This window comes from Narcine bancroftii, chromosome 6 (genome assembly GCF_036971445.1).
Source record: "Narcine bancroftii isolate sNarBan1 chromosome 6, sNarBan1.hap1, whole genome shotgun sequence".
Lineage (NCBI taxonomy): Eukaryota > Metazoa > Chordata > Chondrichthyes > Torpediniformes > Narcinidae > Narcine > Narcine bancroftii.
In genome coordinates this window covers 165,749,645-165,773,814 of record NC_091474.1, presented here as the reverse complement: position 1 = coordinate 165,773,814, position 24,170 = coordinate 165,749,645, and the positions used below count along the sequence as shown (strand labels likewise).

Below are 24,170 nucleotides of genomic sequence, written 5' to 3'. Positions count from 1 at the left end.
AGTCAAAAGGTCTGTTAAGCCATTGTTTGGTGGAAGCTGTGTAAGTCATCAAAGAGCTGGCGTGATTGTCCATTCAATTGCTGGAATAATGAATATTTGCTAGATAAGCAGCTGTGTACGCAAGAAAGCCACTTGCTGCTTCAACTCTGCGGACAACTCAGAATCACATTAGCTCTTAAACGTTTGGAATTTAAATTTCAAAAATGGTAATGATGTAATGTCACATGATTAAAGACATTTCAGAGAAAATATTATTGAAAACAAACATATTTTGAAACCAGAAGTTGCTTGTCCATCCTGCAAGCCACACAGGATTGAAATGCCGTAACATTTTGGGAGTGACACAGACCGATATTGGCTCCAGAAGGGATGACCAATTTGGCGCTTCTCTTAGTCAAGAGAGAGAGCAGCGCTGAGGTGGCATTTTTAAATAGTCACTTGTGACTGACCCAATTCTGGGCAAAAGAAAGCAAGATCATTCTTGTTTCTGAATCGTAACTATTGTAATGGTTACCTCTTCAGACTCACATCTGAGTTTATGAAATAATTGTGGAAGAAAACAGGAGTACTGAAACCTCCATGCAAGAGGGGGAAATCATTCATATGAAGAAAGAACTCTTTGAAAACACTCTACAAGAAAATTGAGTTTTGAGAAGTTTGATGGCTCATACCTACTCCATAATTACTTTTAAGCAACAATTTAAAGAAACTGAGTTTCAAATAAAAACTGAATAAACTTTAAAATCATCTCCTCAGAATTATGCCTGAACTGTATTGATTTGGGTTTTTGCCACACACATATATACATTTGCACTTGTGGGGTTAAGTTAGAGTTAAGTGAGAAATGTTATGTTATTAATATGAATAATCATTATTGTTTTGAAGATATCATTGTCTTAGTGAATTTCCACTGTTGCTGGTCTAGTAGGTAACAAGCATAACTTCCATTCTCTTATGTTTTACACCCATGAAAATATGATAAAATTATTTCTAACCATCTTATCTGCCTGTTTTAATACTTTCAGAAATCTATGGACACCCACTCCATAAATCATTGCAAGCTTTTCAAACACACTTTTCTTCCTTATCTTATTTCATTTTACTCTTTTTTTCATATTAGATAAATCCTCAGCCAATCCTCATCAAGTCTTAATAATAAATATGTCAGTCACAATGAATAAACAACTTACCTTGGCTTCAGCGATGTTAATACATTCATCCCACATGTATAGCTCCTGGTACATATCCATGGCCTTATCAACTGCATTCTATTAAAAATATATTAATGTAACATTCTAAAGTATCAACAAGTAGTAAGAAAGGATACATCAATAGCCAGCGGAGATAACATGAAAATAGAGTTTTACTTTACAACCAATAATACCACAACTTGTTAAAATTTAATTATGTTATAAAGGTATCAGATCTAATAAAATTGCAATGTATGTAATGAGTATATTTACTTTAGAATATATTAACCCACTTTTATTTATAACCAATGCAATAAATGATATTGGATTATACATTCAATAAAAAACCTGTCCAGAAAATAGTCAAAGAAAATGTATGGTGCAGGATACCATTTAATCCATCAAGTGCATGCCAAGCAATACATTTGGCATGCATGATGGATTAAATAGATGCCACCATCCATTACATGGCTCAAAGAGTGCCATGGCTTTTCTAACACATATTCAAGTACTCTTTCAATGTAAAGATGATTTCTGCCTAATTACACTTTTTAGTTGCCCATTCAGAGCCAGCTCTTCAGCGCTTGACGTCCTGCTTTGCGGAAACTGCCAAAATGTTTGGCCTGGAAGTCAGCCTGAAGAAAACTGAGGTCCTCCATCAGCCAGCTCCCCACCATGACTACCAGCCCCCCCACATCTCCATCGGGCACACAAAACTCAAAACGGTCAACCAGTTTACCTATCTCGGCTGCACCATTTCATCAGATGCAAGGATCGACAATGAGATAGACAACAGACTCGCCAAGGCAAATAGCGCCTTTGGAAGACTACACAAAAGAGTCTGGAAAAACAACCAACTGAAAAACCTCACAAAGATAAGCGTATACAGAGCCGTTGTCATACCCACACTCCTGTTCGGCTCCGAATCATGGGTCCTCTACCGGCACCACCTACGGCTCCTAGAACGCTTCCACCAGCGTTGTCTCCGCTCCATCCTCAACATCCATTGGAGCGCTTACACCCCTAACGTCGAAGTACTCGAGATGGCAGAGGTCGACAGCATCGAGTCCACGCTGCTGAAGATCCAGCTGCGCTGGATGGGTCACGTCTCCAGAATGGAGGACCATCGCCTTCCCAAGATCGTATTATATGGCGAGCTCTCCACTGGCCACCGTGACAGAGGTGCACCAAAGAAAAGGTACAAGGACTGCCTAAAGAAATCTCTTGGTGCCTGCCACATTGACCACCGCCAGTGGGCTGATAACGCCTCAAACCGTGCATCTTGGCGCCTCACAGTTTGGCGGGCAGCAACCTCCTTTGAAGAAGACCGCAGAGCCCACCTCACTGAAAAAAGGCAAAGGAGGAAAAACCCAACACCCAACCCCAACCAACCAATTTTCCCTTGCAACCGCTGCAATCGTGTCTGCCTGTCCCGCATCGGACTTGTCAGCCACAAACGAGCCTGCAGCTGACGTGGACTTTTTACCCCCTCCATAAATCTTCGTCCGCGAAGCCAAGCCAAAGAAAAGAAGACACTTTCAAGCTCTGAGCTCCAGTCCTTTTCTACCCTCTGGGTGAGAAAGCTTTTCCTCATTGCCTCTTAAAATCTTCTCCCAATTATTTTAAATCCACGTACCCTGCTTTTTGAGGTCATGTTGACCTCTTCCAAGCTAATTTTATGGGTCAAAATTTAGACTGCCCCAACCTTTCCTGCTCCAAAGAAAATAAAATCCAGCCTATCCAATCTTTCCTTATACTTAAAGGTACCCAGTATTGGTAACTTCCTTGTAAATCTCTTCTGTAGTTTTGCTGCATCAGTGCGATCAAGCCTTTCATAGAGGAGAGGCACATAGCATGGGAACAGGCCCCTCAGGCCATAGAATCCATCACTTACATTAATCCAACATTCATCCTATTTTTATTCTCCTAATAGTCTTCCATTCACTTACACATCTAAATAATTTACCAATTGTAAGTGTTTGGTATGAGAAAGAAGTGCACATGTCACAGGAAGAAATTGTACAACAGATTTGAACCCAATTTGTATCACTGGGTAAAATTAAAGTGCAAGATTTTAAGGGAGGATGCAGAGGATGGTTAATGTATTGATAAAGACTGGAAATTGGTTGATCATCAAGAATATTTTTGGGAGAGGGGTGGGGAAATGATAGGCAGGGAATGTTACAGACAATGCCTCTGCAATTTCTTCCCTTACTTCTTTAAGGAGCCTGGATAATTTATTCCAGGCTTGGTGATTTATCCTCTGAAGAAAATGAACCCTTTCAGAGGTTTATCATATCTAATATTTTACATGTAATTTCATGCATTCTTTCACATGTTTATAATGAAGACATTTTATTATTTGAAATAAACTGAAAACAGGTGAGAAATATTGAGGATATCAGATGTATAAACAGAAGATTGATAAACATGTGTGCCTTTGTGTATGCCAAAAGTCAAGGCTTCCACAGCAAAAGTCAAAAAGGTTAATTATCAATTGAAAAATGGAATAGTAATAATTGTCAAGTAGAGGTTTTTTTTAAAAATCAACAATGCAGAAAATTTTGGCTTCAGAGAAAAAATTATAGAACAAAGTAGGAACCAATAAGAGGAAATAAAACAATACTGGGCAACAGTGAAATAATGCATGTCCATGGCATTCACTATTCACAAATGTACACAATAGTGGAGTTGAGCAACATTAATGGTTTTCAATTATTTGGCAATGCTGTACACATACCTGTTCTAGATAATAATTTTCTGCTAATTTGTAGTTTTTCTCCAACATAGCTAATCGTGCATGAACAAGATAATTGTCTGTGCCATCACCTCCCTAAAAAGAGATAAAACAAAACTCTGCTTGATGCTTCAAGGTATCATTATAAAGGCAAGTAAATACATTCAGCAAAAACAACTAAAAACTTGAAACTCTCAGCAGATCAAACTCTGCATCTTTGGATCCAGAAACAGAGTTAAAGTTTCAGGTTGCTGATCTTTCATTTTATCTAGCAAATGTTAAATATCAAACAACTTTTAAGTTGCACAGAAGAGGAGAATGAAAGGAACAACGGTAATTTTAAAAAATATATTTTATTGACTTTTTAACCACCAAATAAAATATACAATACAAATTTTTAAAATAGTCATATCCATTATAAATGTGGTGTGTGTATATATATATATATATATATATAGATAAATTTATATCTATATAGATATATATATATATATATGTGTATATGGTAAATATGATTTCTAGAAAAGGGCTCACTGGACAATCTCTCTATATATTCCCACTCCCTGCAGCCTTCCTGCCCACTGAAGCCCGAAGAATGAAAAAGATGTAAAAAGACCAGAGATTGTCCAGTGAGCCCTTTTCTAGAAATCATATTTACCATCAAATAAAGGAGATCATCAAGGATTGAGGTTACCAGAGAAATAATTAAACATTCATTCCAACACTCTACAAATATAGGCACCATATTTTCCAAAATATATGGTATCTATTCCTTAGGGATGTATAATTTTTTCAAGTGGTTGGAACAATGAATTCAAGATTTTATGTTGGTTTATTTTACCTTGTTATCCAATAGGCAAAACATTAACTTCAGAATAGAGCTAAACTATCAAAATAAATTTTCAACAGTGTAATATCCTGTTTAAAAATGGGCTTAATAAATTTCTGCAAAGGTTGTTTTTCATCTTCCATATGGAATTGCTCATTCATCACTCTGGAGATGCTGAGACATTTTTACATCTGCTTGTATAATCACCAACTTAAAGCTTTTGTTAGTTGGTTGCATTGAGAAAAAGTGATTCTGAAATCCTCAATGCCAACAATTCAAATGGAAATTCCAATAGAAGCACAAGTATACGAGCACCTGGAGCAGAAGCAGATCTTAGCAGCCCCTTGTGCCCACTGGAATCACAGTGGACATAACAAAATAATCAAACAAGGAATTTTTAGAGTGAATCCAATGGATTTACTCTTCATAACTCGTGCAACCTCTTAAAAACCAGAATCATGCACTAACATCACATAGCTGGTTCGATACCTTCTAGGAGTTGTAGTGCTTACATAATACCACTACACCACCTCCCCTAGAACCAGCAGAAAGGTTTGTCTGTCTTTTAGGTTGTCGACCTCTGTGACAGACTATTGGTTGCTGCAGTGGAGAAGACTCGTCCATATGAGCTGGTTTAAGCTTGTCAATAGTGAAAAATTGTGGCTTCCCTCCAATATTCAAAATACAGGTGTATCTAGTTTTTCTGAGTATAAGGTCCTTCGGAAGGCCTCTGCAAAGGTTGACCTAGTGTTTCCCTATGGACGAAAACATATTTGCAGTTTTTGAGGTTTTCAGGTACAAAGGAAGACTGTTCTTCATGTGAAGATGGTGGTATAGGGTCTATTTTCCTATGGTCTCCCTTAGCCTGCTCAACAGTTCCTTAGGATCAACATTGGATTTGGAACGGTAGGAGACGAATTCCCCTGGGACCACCACGATGCACCGTACACAAGCTTCCGCAGATGAAGCTTGAAGGTTCTCCTTTGGAAATGTTCTAATGCCCAGGGACTGTCAGACCTATGAATTATGCCTAGTTCCTCCATCTTGGAAAACTCTTCCTTAGCTAAACACTGCTTCTCTGGAGGCAAGCGATGCGCTTTAGCATGGATAGGCGGGCTCTTAGTAAAAATGCGATAACACCATGCTTTGCAGTAAAGGCAGAAAATTGTAGAGAAGTAATCTCAGTTAAATTTTTCAACAGCATAGAGAATTCTTGTACTGTTTCAATTTTTGGAGGTGCAGAGCAGGAGTAGAGGTATCTGCCAGAGGCATTGTCTGAAAAGTCTATTAGTCGATGTTCTTTTAAGTCGACGGGGAATTAATGAGCTAAGCAAAGGTCAGGATACTGCTGCTATAATAAGTGATCAAGTGTAAAGATGATTCTTGAACTTGATATTCATCTTCCTGGTTCCAAAAGTCGAAATGTTGGAACTGTTAACTGCTCGTAGCTGCAGGTCCAGGGTAGGATGGTGTGTGTCAAAACCAGTGGGTGGAAATACACAAACTTCTGAACCAGTGACCACCAGAAATTGTATACACTTGCTGGTTTCTCGCCAATTGCCATAGCCCTTACTTGCCTGGGCATTTCCCGCAACTGAGCAAGATGGAAGGCATTTATTCACCAACATGTGATAGATTATATTGTGTTTGTATTGCATTTAGATAGGATTTTGGGAGATAAATTTGGGCAGGTTTTCTAGTGTAGGTCACATACAAACACTTCAAAACAGATCTCATTTAAAATACTGGAGCTCATGCTGGACAGTCCGGCTCCAAGAGCCTTTGCAAAAGCTTTGGAGAGTGCCCTGGAGACTTCACTAATGGACTGTTGTTTACAAAAAGGCAACAGGTGAAAGAACTGATCAGAGCCATGGACTGTCTGGAGTGGAACGTGCTGTTCTAAGAGGGTTTTTGTTAGTTAAGGTTATCAGGAGAACTAAATGAATGGAGTTCATGTATATCTCACATATACACATGAGAACTTTGATACTCTTCAGAGTAATTGTTATTGGTATAATTCTTCTACATGATAATAAAAAAGAAATCTATTTTTTTGGAAGTTCAAGTTTATTATTATAATATAATTGTAAAGTAAAACAGGACGAAATGGCGTTCTTTGGTCCTCGGTGTAAATACATGCAAACACATACCACCCGTATATAAACATTGCACAAATATTTACAAGAGGTTTATATGCAGTACCTATGTAAAAATAAATAAATATTGTATATGATAGTAGAGTCTTGGAGGGATAGTATGAACAGTTCATCAGTCATTCAGCATTCTCACTGCCCATGGGAAGAAGCAGTTTCTCAGCCTGGTGGGTGGTTTTGGCTCTGACACCCCTGTATCTCTTTCCTGACGGGAGTAGCTATAAGATAAAATGTGCATTTAACTTGCAATTAAGATGTGAGCCATTAATTGTTTTATAATTACCACGTGTGAAGTAAAGTCTCACATCTGTAATTTTTTTAATCAACATGTTTGCTCAGTTGTTCATTAAATTTGTTTGGTGGACAAAGCCCAAAAGTAATATACATGTTTTCGCAAGACTTGCCAAACGAAATGCATTGAATTCGCCCATCGTTATTGAATGAAGATCTACCGGGAACAATGCCTGAAGAGGGCGCACAAAATCAGTGAACCAGTGTGGACTCGAAAGGCCAACATGGCCTGTTTCCGCTCCGTTAATGGTTATATGGTTTTGCAAGCAGAGAGAGTAAAACAGGCTTTCTCTCAGAGAGAGGGACAGAGAAAAAAAATTCAGTCAGCAGCAGCAGCTGGGACTGGAACAGGACATGCTGTCAAGCTGGTGGAAAACCCCCATTTTTAAGACAGGTTGTGAGTGCTTAGTTCAGCCTGGTCAAAGTCCTTGTGGTCCATACAAGAGGAGAGGACTGGCTGCCTAATGTTTCACTTGAAATGAGAAACAAAAAGGAACTCTGTGGTGATCTGAAAGAAAGAGGTTATCATCTGGAAAACCCTGAGGGGGCAAGTTTCTTCGGCAAGACACTGAAGTGGCTGGTTCCAAGGAATTAGTTGTGTGTGTCCAGCAAACAACAATCTCTCTCTCTGAAAACCAACAAGAACTTTCCTGAGCAGTGACCATTTACCTTTCAAGCACCAAAGCCTGGTGAACTTCATAAATGTTAAATTCTGTGCACAGTATAAGAATTGCCTGCAACCAGTAAACTTGGAGGATTGAGAAGTGAAATTGGACTGTGAATCAAAGAACTTTTCTGAACTTACATACACATTATGTACACATGCACTTAGAATAGAAGGAGGTTAAGTTAGGTTAGTTAAGTTAATAGTAATAAGTTAAAGTTTGATACTGTTTTTAAGTTTAAAGATAATTTCAAGCAACTTTTGTTTAAGTAACTATTTGTCTTGGTGAATATCTATTGCTGCTGGGTTTTGGGGTCCTCTGGGCTCATAACAAATGCCTACGGTAATAACACCAAGATGAGGTGTCTACAGGCTCCTTGCTTGTTTTTGGGCATTGCCTGCTTGTAGGGAGTGATGTGCTGAAAGCACTAGTGTGATACAGGTTCAATATCGGAGGGGCTGGTTGCGCAGACTTGTCTTTCCTTGCTGTGCTCTTTTGCCAGCCATAGGATATCTGCCTTTGCCGCAACAGCCCTTGGGTCTTCAAATGAACACTTGGATGACAAGAGCCTAATATCATCTGGCACACGCTCTAAATAGAGCTGCTTGAATAATATATTGGGCTTTTTGCCAGCTGCCAGGAACAGCATTTCATCCATTAGTTCTGAAGGGGCGCAGTCTTCAAACCCATCAAGATGTAGTAGTTTGGCTGCCCTTTCCCTACGGGACATACCATATACACATAATAAAAGTGCTTTTAAAGCATCATATTTGCTGGTACGTAGTGGATCCCATAGGAAATCACTGACCCTCTTAGCGATGGCTTGGTGCAGGGCACTGATGAGATGGTAATAACGAGTGGTGTCCAATCAACTTAGCGAACGTGAAATTGTGCTTCAGCCTGTTGAACCACAGTTCAGGCTCAGCTGTCCAGAAAGGTGGTAGCTTCACAGCAATGGCTGCAGAGTCCATGTTTGTCCATAAATATATTTTTGGACTCATCAGGGTCACCAATTGTGGCCACTGGAATCAAGAGTGGCCATGATGAATAATCACACAAGGCGTTTTTAGAGTAAATCTTTTGATTTACTCTTCATAACTTGCACAACCTTTTAAAAGCCCGAATCACGCACTGACATCATCATGCACTGACGTCACATAGCCAGTTTGATGCCTTCTGGGAATTGTAGTGCCGCCATAGCACCGCTACACCTTCTTACAAAATGATTTTTAATGGGCATTGTTATCAAAAAGATTAATATTTTAAGGTAATGTCATGGCAGTTCTGATAAATTGCATTATATTTTTAAAATAATGTCTGGCAGTCACTCCTATCTACAGTATAAGTCAGTAGTCTTCATATTTATTTAAAGTATTATCCACTGATAAGTAGTAAAAACATGTAAAAAATAACGGTGCAAGAAGGACGCTGCTGGCTTATTTAATCCAAACCTCCTCTGAGTACTCTTCTACAGTTTTGCTTTTGGATGTTGTTTCTTTTATGCATTTTAAAATTACCTTAAGTATTTTCCTTAAAATGCTTGAAATACTCAGCAGACAATAAGAGTTAATGTCAAGTCTTTAATCTTTCATAATTGTAATTAAAAGTCAAACATATTATCTGCCTTTCTTTAAAATCAGTACATTATTACCTCAAACAGTAGTAACCTCCAAATTACAATAAATTTTCAGATATCAATGAGTACTGAAATAAAAGATAATGCATGGGTTAAGGGAATTGCAGTTTTGCAGTAATAACTTCAAATTCCTGAGGAATATGACAATATTTAGGAGAGGTAAAATAGGTTGTCACAAGAAGAATGGAAGCAGTATCTTTATGGGATGAGATTGGGAATTGCAGGGTCACTGGTACGAATGGAGAGGCTCTACATGAGTACGAAGGGGATGGGAACCCGAGGGTCAAATCAGAAGGCAAAAAAAACCTCGGCTGCATATAGAAGACAGACCAGTTAGGGGTATTTAGGAAGGCAAGGAGAAAGGAAAAGGGCAGGAAAATAACAGGATAACAATAAACAGTGTTAAAGCATAATAATGGACCAGCAAATAGAGTCAAAAGGAGAAAAAATTAGCAAAACTACAACCTCTTCACCTGTATGCACATTACAATAGTAACATTTCAGAGGGAAAAGGTGGGAAAGGCCTGTCTATCCAAGATGAAATGCCGTGATAAGCAATGTGTAGAATCAGATGAAGTCAAGCCACAGGAAGTAGTCCAAAGGCATCTAATAGAAACTACTTTAGGAGAGAGGGCAAATGAAGGAATAATCAAGGCCTGTAAGAAAGGTACTGTAATAATAATGGGTGATTTTAATGATCACATACTCCAGATAAGACAAAACAAATTGGGAAGGACAGTGATAGCCTTGAGAACAATGTAATGTATTTGGTTCTTACCTCTTTCACGAACCAAGCAGGGAGCAACAGAATTAAATAATGATATAATAATACAGGTAGAGTACCCTTATCCGAAGGATCCAAAATAGAAAATTGATTTTAGCACCAATTTGACAAGTGAAAAAAAATTCAACACCTGACTTGCACATGCTGTTGGCACCAGTTTTATAACAACGGAGCTCTGTGATACAAAGCATGTGAATACAATAACAGTAAAAAAAAAACAAAATCTTTGCTTCTGGCCGAGAGGATGCCAAAGGAGCTGGATCCAAGTCTTCAGCCAGAATCGTCAACGGTGACTCCATTCCCAACATAGGATGCGGTGCTTTCCGCATCAAAGAAGTTGCCTCAGGCTCCCGGGCAAGTCCATGGACCTCAGGCTCCCGGGCAGGACCAGGGACCTCGGGCTCCCGGGCAGGACCAGGGACCTCGGGCTCCCGGGCAGGACAAGGGACTGTAGTCAGGGACCTGCAGCAATGGTGGAGAGGAGTTGGGACTGCTGACAGCTGCAGTAGGGAGGGAGGTGGTCTTCTTTTGTGAACAGAGAGCAAGTTTTTTTTTTGATGTACTAAACATCTTTTCACGTGAATTTTCCACTAGCGGCGTCATGTCGGCCGTCAAAAAGCCTGCTGTTGTTTGTTGTTGTTTAACCACTGATACAGGTATTCTGCTGATGCTACTGAGCTGCTTAGTTCCATTGTTCCAAAATCAAATAAAAAAACCAAAAACTGAAAAACGACTGGCCCCAAGCATTTTGGATAAGGGGTACTAGAACTGTAAAGAATAATTCAGGAAAGCATGATTGCAGCATAGTTGAATTTCATTTTCAGTATAAAGGGGGGAAGCTGCAGTCTGACATTACCATCCAAAGTTTAAGTAAAAGCAATTATGATCCTACAAGGTCAAAGATGTCTGGAAAAATAAATTAAAGGACAAGAAAACAGATTCAAAGTGACAGACATTTAAAAGATACAGCAAAACATACATTCTGGTGAGGAAGAAAGTTTGGACAAGAAGTTTGTATCATCCATGATTAATTAATGCGTATCTGTATGAAAAATGAAAGACAATGCATACAATGTTGCAAAGATTGGTGGCAAGGCAGAAAATTGAGAATTTTCACACCTTGATATATATAAAATATATATATATATATATATATATATACAGTATGTATATGCACTATTTTAAAAAAATATTTTATTTACAATTTTAAATCATATGACATTAGTTATAATATATCAATACAAACATCATGTAATTAAATAAACCCCCCCCCCCCAACCTCCCTTGTCCATCCCACTAAGACCCTCCCTCCTCTCCTCCCCACCTACAAAGAAAGAAAGAAGATCATCACTAGAAACTACTTTATAGCTGTGGAAACTGAGACGTCCACCTGAGCAGATTGGGAGATTAAATTTTAATACCAAGAGTTTTTAAATATGGGCTCCATATTGATGCAAAAAAAAAGATATTTATCCCTCAAATTATATGTTATCTTTTCTAAAGGAATACAAGATTTAATTTCAATATGCCATCTTTGCATTCCTGAAACTAAATCAGATTTCCATTTACTAGCCAAATATTTTTTAGAAGCAGCCAAAGCCAAACGTAAAAATTCGATTTTGTATATCGTCAATCTCAACCCAAAAGCAATCAACTTAATATCCCCCAATAAAAATAACATTGGATCAAATGGTAAACTTACTTTTAATACTCACTCCAAAAACAATTTAACTTGCAACCAAAAATTCTTAATCTTAGAGCAAGTACAAGTCAAATGAAAAAAAGTACCTATTTCTTGTCCACACCTAAAATATAAATCTGAAGAATTTAATATGAATTTCTTTAATTTTTGTGGAGTTAAATGTAATTGATGTAAAAAAATTATTTTGTCCCAGTCTATATCTTACATTTATAACCTTATTCATACTATCAAATTTCTCCAGGCATTTTCATCTATCTTTCTATTTAAATCAAGTTCCCATTTTGTTCTTGATTTATGAACATTCAATTTAGGCATTTTATTTTGTAATATCTTGTACATCTCAGAGATAAATTTATTTGATTCTTCTTAACCTGATAATAACAAAAAAAATATATTATCAGGAACTTGAAACTTCTTCATTCGATTGAAAGATAAAAACATCCCTGCTTCAAAACAATCTTCAACTTTTAAAATCCCCATTTGATTCCATATTTTCAAAAACTGATTATTGACAGTAAAGGGGAAAAGCTTATACTGATATAAAGGATTTTCGCTAAAATCTTTCCCTTCCAACCTATCTGATAATCAATTTTATTCCATATTTCAATTAAATGATTCAAAATTGGTGGATCTATACCAGTTAACAACTTTGAATTCCACTTATAAATAAATTTGGCCATAAACTTCTCATCAATTTTATCTAACTCTATATTGGCCCAGATAGAAGATCTATTTAAATCAAACTTTGCATTGATAAATTTCAATCATGCAGCTTTATAATAATTCTGAAAATGGGGAAGTTGTAAAGCACCTAATTCAAATTTCCAAGTTAATTTCTCCAAAGATACCCTATTTATTTTCCCCTTCCATAAAAATGTTCTTACAATTAAATTAAGGTCTTTTAAAAAATTCTGGGGTACTAAACAAGGGATTGATTGAAAAAGATATGAATCCTCAAAAAAAATATTCATTTTGATACAATTCACTCTTCCTATTAAAGTAAAAGGTAAATCATTTCATCTATTTAAATCATAATTTTATTAAATAATGGAAGGTAATTTAACTTGTACAAATTATCAAAATTTTTATCAATTCTAATACCTAAATATTTAATCGGATTATTTGTCCACCTAAATTGAGCTACACATTTACAACAATCATAATCTTCTTCCATTAACAGCATAACTTCATTTTTATCCCAATTAATTTTATTATTAGATATTTCTCCATAATCTTGTAACTTTTTATATAGAGAAACTAAAGAATTCTCAGGATCTGTTATATAAATCAATACATCATCTGCAAACAAACTAATTTTATACACCTCTTTATTCACTTTAATTCCTTTATTCCAACATCTTGTCTTATTGATTGTGCCAAACAGTTTAATTACTAAAACAAACTATGCAGGAGATAAAGGGCTTTAAACCAATTCATAAACTTTGATCCAAATTGAAATTTTTGTAAAACCTTAAGTAAATAGTTCAATGCTAATCTATCAAAAGCCTTTTCTGCATCTAATGATAAAACTAATGCCGGATCCGATTTTCTCTGAGAACTATGTATCATACTAATTAATTTAGCTACATTATCAGCAGAGTATCTTTTATTAATAAATCCAGATTGATCTAAATGAACCAACGCAGGTAAATATTTATTTACTCTACTAGCCAAAACTTTAGCAGCAATTTCCTAAATCAACATTTAATAATGATATAGGTCTACAAGACTCAGGTTTTAATAAATCTTTATCTTTCTTAGGTATTACTGTTATCACAGCATTTGAAAAAGATTCAAGCAAAGAACAAGTTACAGTTGCTTGTTTTAGTACTTCCATTAATAAAGGCATCAATAAATCTTAAATTTTTTTAATATAAAATTCAGACGTAAATCTGAATTTCAATTCAATGTAAACAGGGAATTTAAATCTTTGAGCTTGGAAATTCAAAGATGGTAATTGATGCTTCTGTAAGAAATCATTAATTTCTTCTTCTAAAAGAATAATTTATATCCTGTGGTTTATAAGTAATTTTCAAATTCTTTTTAACAGCATTAATAACCCTTGATGCTTGCTATGGCTTCAATTGCCAAGCTAAAATCTTATGTGCTCATTCTCCCAACTCATATTTTTGTTTAGTTCAATCAATTAACTTCTCAATTCTATAAGTCTGCCTTCTTTTATTTATCAATTCTAACCTTTTTTCCCCAGATGGGTTTTTTATAAGTTTTGTTCCAAAATCATAATTTATTTTTCTAATTTATCATCTTCCTTAAGATAGTTTTTCTTAATCTTAGTCAAATAACTTATTATTTGACCTCTCAAATAAGCTTTTAATGCATTCCATAAAACAAATTTATTGTCAACTGAATTGACATTTGTATCTAAATATATCTGTATTTGATTTCTTATAAAATCACAAAACTCTACATTTCTTAATCTCTTTGGCTTGGCTTCGCGGACGAAGATTTATGGAGGGGGTAAAAAGTCCACGTCAGCTGCAGGCTCGTTTGTGGCTGACAAGTCCGATGCGGGACAGGCAGACACGGTTGCAGCGGTTGCAGGGGAAAATTGGTTGGTTGGGGTTGGGTGTTGGGTTTTTCCTCCTTTGCCTTTAGTCAGTGAGGTGGGCTCTGCGGTCTTCTTCAAAGGAGGTTGCTGCCCGCCAAACTGTGAGGCGCCAAGATGCACGGTTTGAGGCGTTATCAGCCCACTGGCGGTGGTCAATGTGGCAGGCACCAAGAGATTTCTTTAGGCAGTCCTTGTACCTTTTCTTTGGTGCACCTCTGTCACGGTGGCCAGTGGAGAGCTCGCCATATAACACGATCTTGGGAAGGCGATGGTCCTCCATTCTGGAGACGTGACCCATCCAGCGCAGCTGGATCTTCAGCAGCGTGGACTCGATGCTGTCGACCTCTGCCATCTCGAGTACTTCGACGTTAGGGATGAAAGTGCTCCAATGGATGTTGAGGATGGAGCGGAGACAACGCTGGTGGAAGCGTTCTAGGAGCCGTAGGTGGTGCCGGTAGAGGACCCATGATTTCTTAATAATGATGAATTAAATCTCCATCTATAAACTGGTTCAATTTGATCGGAATTTAAACATGACATTAGTAATGGTGAATGATCCGATACAATTCTAGGTTTATATTGTATATATTCAATCCTTCCTTGTAAATAAGCCGAAATTAAGAAAAAAATCAATTCTAGAATAAGAATCAAACCGATAAGAATAAAATGAGAAATCTCTCTCTTTAGGATTCAATTTTCTCTAAATATCCACCAAATTTAACTCTTCCATTAATATCAATATTCTTTTAGCCATTTTCATTTTCACTAAAGATTTTGTAGATTTATCTAAAATTGGATCTAAACAATTAAAATCTCCACCAATTATTATATTTCCATCTAATTGTACCAAATTAAAAAGGGCGTCTTGAATAAATTTTTCATCATCTATATTAGGAGTGTAAATATTCATAAAGATCCAAGATTCTAAATAAGTTGACAATTTACTCATACAAATCTACCAAAAGGGTCAATAATTGTTCATTGTAATTTAAATGGAAAATTTTTATTAATTAAAATGGCTACTCCTCGTGCTTTAGAATTAAAAGATGATGCTATAACCTGTCCAACTCATTCCCTTTTCAACTTTTGATGTTCTTTTTGTTAAATGAGTTTCCTGTAAAAAAAGCAATATCTACTTTCAACTTTTTAAATGAGCTAAAACTCTCTTCCTTTTAATTTGATTATTGAGCCCATTCACATTTAATATTACGTTATTCAAACCTTGTATTGCCATGTTTTAATTTTAGAAAATATTAAGCTCTACTCTCCACCCCAGGTCATCCCAGCTCCACAGCCAATTTTCAAAACATGCCATCTCCAAGATAGAACATAAGAAACCCCAAAAGTATAAAAAAAAGAAAAAAAGAAAAAAAAAACCACAAAAGCACCATTTAGGTCGTTGCTAACTCCCTTAATAACGAGAAGTGAGCCTCGCCACTAGTGGCACGAGCCCATGGAAGAGGAAAGCGAAAAAAAAAACCTGCCTCCCCCAGACAGAATATCAAAATTCAATTTAAATAAGCAAAGTATGATAAGCTTCTTCAAGGACTCTGTTAACTTGATCATCAATTTCAACAAGTTTCAGTCGACTGTCCTTCAGATGAAAAGCCTCCTTTTGATTTTTCTTGATCCCCTTCAGTTTGTTGAGGTACCCAATATTACCTTCTATTCTGCTTAATACTGGGCAACAAATTGGCAAATTCCAAGACTTCAGACTCGTTAGCAAAAAAATTGAGCTTGATATTGTCCATAAAAAGGACTGCTGGGTATCGAAAAGCAAATTTATATCTCTTATTCCACAAAACTGATTTTGCTGGATTAAATTCTTTTTTTTCTTTTAACAATTTAATTACTCAAGTCCTTTAGTTCTGAATCACTAAAGGACTTTGTTGTTCTCTCGCTTTTTGAAATGCCATTCTTAAAATCATTTCCCTATCTTGGTAACGTAAACATTTAATCAAGACCGAGGGTGGGGATAGCCCAAGATATGGTTTTTCCTTAGAGCTCTATGTGCTCTATCAAGCTCCAAACCATTTGGAAAATAGTCTGGTCCAAAAATTTCAGGCAGCCAATTTTGAAAAAAATTCACTGGATTGTTACCTTCAAAATCTTCAGGCGAACCAACAATTTTCACATTATTTCTTCTACTCTGATTTTCCAACAATATCAACTTTCTGCAATAAATCTTTCTTCTGAATTTCCTAAAAAGAATCTTCTATCTATCTTATTAACTGTATCTTTACATTCTTCCACCTCCATATGACATTCCTGGAAGTCTTCTTCAAATTTTTGAACTTTAATTTTAATTTTGTTAACAGATTTAATACATTTTGCCATATCTGTTTTCATTAGTCATTTCTTCTTTAATAGCTCCCAAATGATTAGTAAAATCAGCTTTGACTTCAGTAAAATTTGCATCCATTTTCTGACTAATTGTCAATTTTTTCAAAACTTTTATCAAAAATCTGTGGGTCAAGAGGTTTTAAGGTAACATAATATGTATCTATTTTACTTTGAATATAGTGATCTCCACCTTCTTCTTCTGTTTCCTCTCCTTGTGATGGTGGTTAAAAAATATTTTTCTTCTTCTCCTCCAGGATCATCTTCTTCCTTCTCCATTGATGTTGCCAAGGGCTGGAACTGTAAACGGGTTTTTTGTTTAGCCCTTGTCTGACCCGTGACTGTTGTCGGAGTTAGATACACAGTTGCTTCTGTGGCGCGCATGCACGAAGTTCCGCGCATGCACGTTGTCTCTAATACCATCTTCGTAATTTTTTCCCGTGCTCCAGCGCCATCTTCCCCAGCTCCCCGAGAAGGTGGCGCTGAAGCCTGAATTCTCAGCCATGGAGCCTTTGTCGGTCGGGGCCGGAGAGGAACTAGAATTGGAGGCTGAGTCTTCAAGGTAGGCCCAGATTCTTCCAGCAAAATAATTTCAGTTGCAGCCAATTTTTTGTAATTTGAGTTCTGGAATTTTTTGTAGCCATCTTCTGAGACCTCCAAGAAATTTTTAAAACCAGTTAAACTTAAAAAATAATTTAATTCTGCCAGGAGAGGCGCTTTCCACGTCTTCTCCCTACGGCATCACTCCATGCCCCCCATACATCATATTTCAAAGAGTTTCTATGGGTATATAAAAAGAGTAGCAAAAGTAAATATTGGTTACTTAAAGCATGAAACTAGCCAATTAATAATGGTAAGCAAATAAATGACATAAATTCTAAACAATTAATTTATATTGATCTTCATGGTAGAAGAAACTAAAATATCAAAATAATAAAAAATAAACTGAGGGCAATTGGAAGGGAAAAACTTAAAACCATTTCTTTCACTTTAATTATAATGACACTGTTCAAGAAAGGAAGAAGAGGCAGTGTCTAAAGAAAACAGCATCTATCCTCAAGGATCCCCATCACCCAGGCCAAGCCCTCTTCACTCGGCTATCAACGATAAAAAGGTACAGGAGCCTGAAGACGAGCATTCCAGGACACCTTCTTTCCCTCTGCCATCAGAATACTTAATGAACAATAAACCACAGACTTTGACTTTTCTTGCACTTTTAAAATTTATTTTGTAAGGTGGTCAATATAAATGTTTACACCATGATGCTCCCGCAAAACAATTAATTTTGTGCCATGTTAATGACAATAAATTCTGATTCCAAAGATTTGGAAACTATATGGAAATTAGCCTAAAATCTATATTTTTTAGGAGATAATAGCAGAACATTTCTAAAATTATAAAATGATCGCGTCTATATAATTTTATGGAAAAGAAATAGTGTTTGACAAATTTCTTTGAAGATATAATAATCAAAGCAGATAAATGAGAAGCAGTCGATATACTGATCTGGATTTCCACAAGGCATTTGAGTAAGATCCATGTAAAAGATTACTACAAAAGAATGTGCAGGATTTAAATAATATCCTGAGATATTAGGATTAGTGAACTAACAGAAAACAAGGATAAGAGTCATTTTTGGATTGTCAATCAAAAACTGATGGGGTGCCATTGGCATCACTGCTGTACCTTCAACTGTTTATGATCTTTGTTGATGACTTGGAAGAAGGGAAAAATATGAGAGTAACAAATTGTGAACAGACACAAAAATCCTTAGAAGGCTGAAGTGAGCAAGTGAGAAGTTGGCAAATGGAGTATAATGTGGGAAAATGTGATGTTATCCACTCTGGAAGGAAATATGAAAAAAAAAATTACTTGCGAGTTTGACCAAAAGATATCTGGTACCAAAGGATCTGGAGATCCCACATGAAACACAATAAGCGAACATAAAATAGGAAGGCTAATGGAATGATGGCCTTTCGTGCAAGTGGAAAGGAGTATTAAGCAAGGAAAGGTTCGAAGCATCTTTACTGAGTGCTGATAAAACTGCACTGAGTTCTGAGTTTACAGAAGGTTGACTTGGCTTATTCCTGAAATGAAGTTGCCCAAGAAGAATAGTTAAGAATAGGCTGGGCAGCGGTGGTTGAGAAATCGTCTGACTGAAACCTATAAAATTATGGAGAATTTGACAGAGTGGATATTGAATGCTTCTCCTATTGTCAGTACCTAGAACTTGGTAGATTGTTTCAAAACAAATGACTTCCTATTTTTAAGGAAGAGACATAGAGGAAGTTCTTCTCTCATAGGATCGTGGATCTTTGGAATTCTTCACTCCAAATAGTTTTGGAGATGGAGCCACATAATACATTCAAAGCTGTCATTTAAATTACAAGGTAGTCAAGGTGAAAGGGAGAGGACAAGAAATAGGATTTTGGGTCCACCCTGATTTGAATGAATAGCAAAACAGGTTCAAAGGCTGAATGGTCCATTCCAGTTCCTGTCTCTTCCATTCTTCTGCTCCTACCACAGATGGTGCCTGTCTGCTGAGCATTTCCAACATACAGTAAAACCAGTGTTATCCAGAATTCAAGCAACCAGCCAAATAATTGCGGAAAATAAATAGTTAAAATTTACAGAAGTATAAAATTGACACGCATCGCCGTTAGTTCGCCAATCACGCAACATAAAATCTCAAGCAACTGGAAAATTCACTTATCCTGCATCTACCAATCCTCAAAGTGCCGGGCGGATACCAGGGATTTTACCGTATTAGGATTTTTCTTAATTTGTCATCATCTGCAGCTTTTAGCATTGACAAAGTAGAATTCCCAAAGGTAATCTGATAGAAATAGTAGCAGAACTTCAAGGTTATGTGAACTCAAATATCTGCCTTCTCCACTCACTTCTTGAGCAACAATTTTTCTGCTGATTACTATAATTTCTAGTTTTGGAAGTTTCTGGAGGTAACATTGAAGCATTAAACTGATATTTCATAAACACTACATTGTTTCCATAGTAAATATCCTACACAATCATTTCCCATTAAATGATATTTCAGGCGAAGGCATACAAATTCCATTTTCCAGTATAAATGTATTAAGCAATAAAGTTTTGACAAGCTTGTGACAGTCAGAGCTAAAAGTGGATGAGGGCAGGTTTATGTTCTTTATTTCCCATCTCACTGGAGTCAAAGGAAAATCACAATCTTAATTGGAACAAGAATAGCAAAATAATCATTTATTTACACATTGAAAAGAAGTGCACTATTCTGCTGAGAAAGCTGCCAAAGCAAGTTAATATACAAATTTCACTGAGAATTCTCTCAATCTGGAAATATGCTGCTGAGGCTTGCATAAATCTAAATCCAATTATGAATAAAGCCTGCCATCTGCTGGTGTAAATTCTGCAATAATTTTCATTCATTGTGATATGTAAAACGAAGGATCTTGTTTTTTTTCTAGTAAGATTACATCTTATTGTGGGGAAAATTCCTGATTTATTCTATCAAAGCTTTCCAAGTTCACTTAATGGTTTGGCTTCAATGTTAACATTATGCCCCCTCATTCCTACTTATCCACCAGAAGACATAATTTGCACAGATTTCTGGATACTGGACCTGTAACATAACCAGAATCCACAACTCACCTAATGAACCATCTGCAAACTGAAATTCATTTATTTTGGTTCATGAGCCACTTTTCCCTTCCCAGATAATATGAGATGCCTGGAGTATGATCCTTCACTTTGTTCTGTGGTGATTATTCATATGAATATTTTTTGAAAGCACTTTCTGGACAACAAAAGGCCAATGACTAGAAATTAATTTCATCCTACAAATTCCACTCTGACCCAAATCAACTTCAATTTGTTTCAAGGTATAACATTTATTTCCTTATGGACACAATTACTATAACAACACCATTTTTCAAAACACAAATTAATAAAACATCTTTATAATTTTTAAGTGTAATAAACAATGATTAAATTGGTAGTTTCTTTTCTTATCTATTGCCAATTGTTTCAGTTGTTACTTACAGATTCTTTTGCTGCTTGGTCAGCTATCCGATTCGTCTCACAAAGAAAACGAGCTTTAGCTACATCCCCCAGAGCAGCAAAACATCTTTAAAAAAAAATGTGTTAAGATTGTCAAATGCAGATTCAATCCTCGTTTGTTTGTTCCCTTTCACATATTTGGTTCAATTCTAGAACTTTAAATTATTTTGTTCTATCTATACAAAATTACTCAGTGATATTAATTCAAAACTAAATATAATGAAAACATCTTTGAGACCTGATAATGCTGACCTTTTGTCCCATATAACCATATAACCACTTACAGCACAGAACAGGCCAGTTAGGCCCTACAAGTCCATGCCGTAACAAATCCCCATCCTCCTAGTCCCACTGACCAGCACCCGGTCCATACCCCTCCAGTCCTCTCCTATCCATGTAACTATCCAGTCTTTCCTTAAATGTAACCAATGATCCCGCCTCGACAACGTCTGTCGGAAGCTCATTCCACATCCCTACCACCCTTTGCGTAAAGAAATTTCCCCTCATGTTCCCCTTATAATTTTCCCCCTTCAATCTTAAACCATGCCCTCTAGTTTGAAGCTCCCACACTCTTAATTGAAAAAGCCTATCCACGTTTACTCTGTCTGTCCCTTTTAAAATCTTAAACACCTCTATCAAGTCCCCTCTCAATCTTCTACGCTCCAGAGAAAAAAGCCCCAGTCTGCACATCCTTTTCCTGTAATTCAAACCTTGAAATCCTGTCAACATTCTCGTGAACCTTCTCTGCACTCTCTCTATTTTGTTTATATCTTTCCTATAATTTGGTGACCAAAACTGTACACAGTACTCCAAATTTGGCCTCACCAATGCCTTGTACAATTTCATCATAACCTCCCTACTCTTGAATACTCCGATTTATGAAGGCCAACATTCCAAATGCCTTCTTCACCACACCATCTACCTGAGTATCAGCCTTGAGGGTACTATTTACCACAACTCCTAAATCCCTTTGTTGCTCTGCACATCTCAATAGCCTACCATTTAATGCATATGACCTATTTGGATTTGCCTTTCCAAAATGTAACACCTCACACTTATCTGTATTAAATTCCATCAGCCATTTCTCAGCCCACACCTCCAGCCTTCCTAAATCACCTTTTAATCTACGGTAATCTTCCTCACTGTTCACAACACCACCAATCTTTGTATCATCCGCAAACTTGCTTATCCAATTCTCCACCCCTACTTCCAGATCGTTAATATATATAACAAACAATAGTGGACCAAGGACCAATCCCTGAGGAACTCCACGAGTCACCGGCCTCCAATTGGACAAACAATTTTCTACCACTACGCTCTGACACCTCCCATCTAACCATTGCTGAATCCATTTCACTATCTCCTCATTTATACCTAATGCCTCCACCTTTTTAACTAACCTCCTGTGGGGAACTTTGTCAAAAGCTTTACTAAAGTCTAAATAGACAACACCCACAGCTTTCCCTTCATCAACCTTTTTTGTAACCCCCTCGAAAAACTCAATCAGGTTTGTCAAGCATGATCTACCCCTGACAAAACCATGCTGATTACTCCCTATCAATCCCTGTACCTTCAAATATTTGTAAATACCATCCCTCAGAACACTTTCCATCAACTTGCCCACCACAGACGTCACTCACGGGCCTATAATTCCCAGGTTTACATTTAGACCCTTTCTTTAACAGCGGAACAACATGAGCCACCCTCCAATCCTCTGGCACTACCCCCGTAACCAGTGACAATATTTATGTGAGGTCCCCCGTCATACAATTATGTACAAAATGTTGGAAAGAATGTTCAAGGAGACCATCAATCTATTTTTATGAACAAATGGCTACCTTACTGGCACTCTTTTTGGGTTAAAAAAAACAATCAAATCTAAATTTTGTCAGAGTGTGCTGAAACTAAAGCTATAATACATGATGAAGAGATTAACTACTTTCAACGTAAAGGCAACTTTTGACTGAAGTGGCACATTATTGCCCAGTGAAAAAGAATGCTACAATCCACCACTAGCTAGCATCATGCCTGACATGAAAAAGGAATACAGCTGTGGTTGCTAAACCAGAATGGTCACAGTCCAAGAAATATCCTTGGAGCTGATGCTTTCCTCAAATATTTTCAACTGCTTTTATCAATAATCTTCCCTTTGTCAAAAAAAACATGAGGGATAGAACAGTGTTGTGTTTTACTTTATTCACAAATTCCTTATAACAAGAGGGCCTTTGCCAGACTTAAACAGGACAAAGATAACACCTAGGCTTGGAATGAAAAAAAGGCAGGTAAACTGATTCACACATGCACAGAAACAGTTAATATCCAGCAAGTCTTTCCTTTAATCAATTGCAACATTAGTCCCAATCACCATCTTCCACATTTTCCCATAAAAATGTTCAGGAACAATATTTGTCCTCAATCACAACTCAACTAACAGGAAAAAATAGGAAAATTTTTGGCAAAAAAAATATTCATTACCCTTGAACCTCAAGTCAGGAAATCAATGGAATATTCATCATTCATTTGAAAGACGAGGACCACAATGCTTAAGGAGTGCATCACAATTCAGAACAAAGTTAGTGACCTCAACCACCAAGAACAGCCACATTACAGAAATATCATCGAACCAAATCACTCAAAAACCTGACAGAGACACATATAGCCATCTTCATCATATCGGTGACAAAATCAGAGCATTTGCCACCTTTATCAGTGTGGAAACATTTAATAACAAGGATAGCAGTATAAAGATACAATTTAACACCATCTTTTCTATTCATCCACAATTGCACTTCAACTGAGAAGAGGCTGGAGTCACAGGTTGGTCAGACATGGTGACAATGGCAGATTTGCTTTTCTTAATTATGGATTTTTTTTAAAACAATCCATAACAATCATCATTACCCAAATGATATTTTTATTTAATACAATTTCCCTGGTTGCTGCAGTATATCTCTGGATCAATCGTCCAGAGATTTAATTGCTGATTCACTAACTTACTCTACTCAACTTTTTTTCCATCCAGTTTTGGCCACCACACTTTCAGAAAGATGCAAAGTGTAATGGGTTTAAAGATGGTGCAAACAAATTTATAGGAATGATTCTTGGGTTGAGTGAGTCCAATTATGTGGATAGGTACATGGATGGGAAGGGCATGGAAGGCTGAGGTCCAAATCCAGGTAACTGAGACTGGGCAGAATAATAGTTCAATAGACTAGGTGGGCCAA

The 24,170-nt window shown here is 36.8% G+C and overlaps 1 protein-coding gene across 10 annotated transcripts in view; it reads right to left on the bottom strand.

The window, feature by feature from the left end:
- The window catches only part of ift172 (intraflagellar transport 172), a 226,881-nt gene that overhangs the window by 100,902 nt on the left and 101,809 nt on the right, over positions 1–24,170 (bottom strand). For all 10 annotated transcript variants that reach the window (XR_011340510.1, XR_011340509.1, XM_069886606.1 and 7 more), the window contains 3 exons: positions 20,929–21,013; positions 3,931–4,023; positions 1,191–1,268 (listed from right to left, as the gene is read on the bottom strand). Coding sequence is in view for 8 of the 10 variants with exons in the window: in XM_069886606.1 (XP_069742707.1) it covers positions 1,191–1,268; positions 3,931–4,023; positions 20,929–21,013 (256 nt within the window). In the remaining 2 variants the exon portion in view is untranslated. The remainder of the gene's footprint in view (positions 1–1,190; positions 1,269–3,930; positions 4,024–20,928; positions 21,014–24,170) is intronic.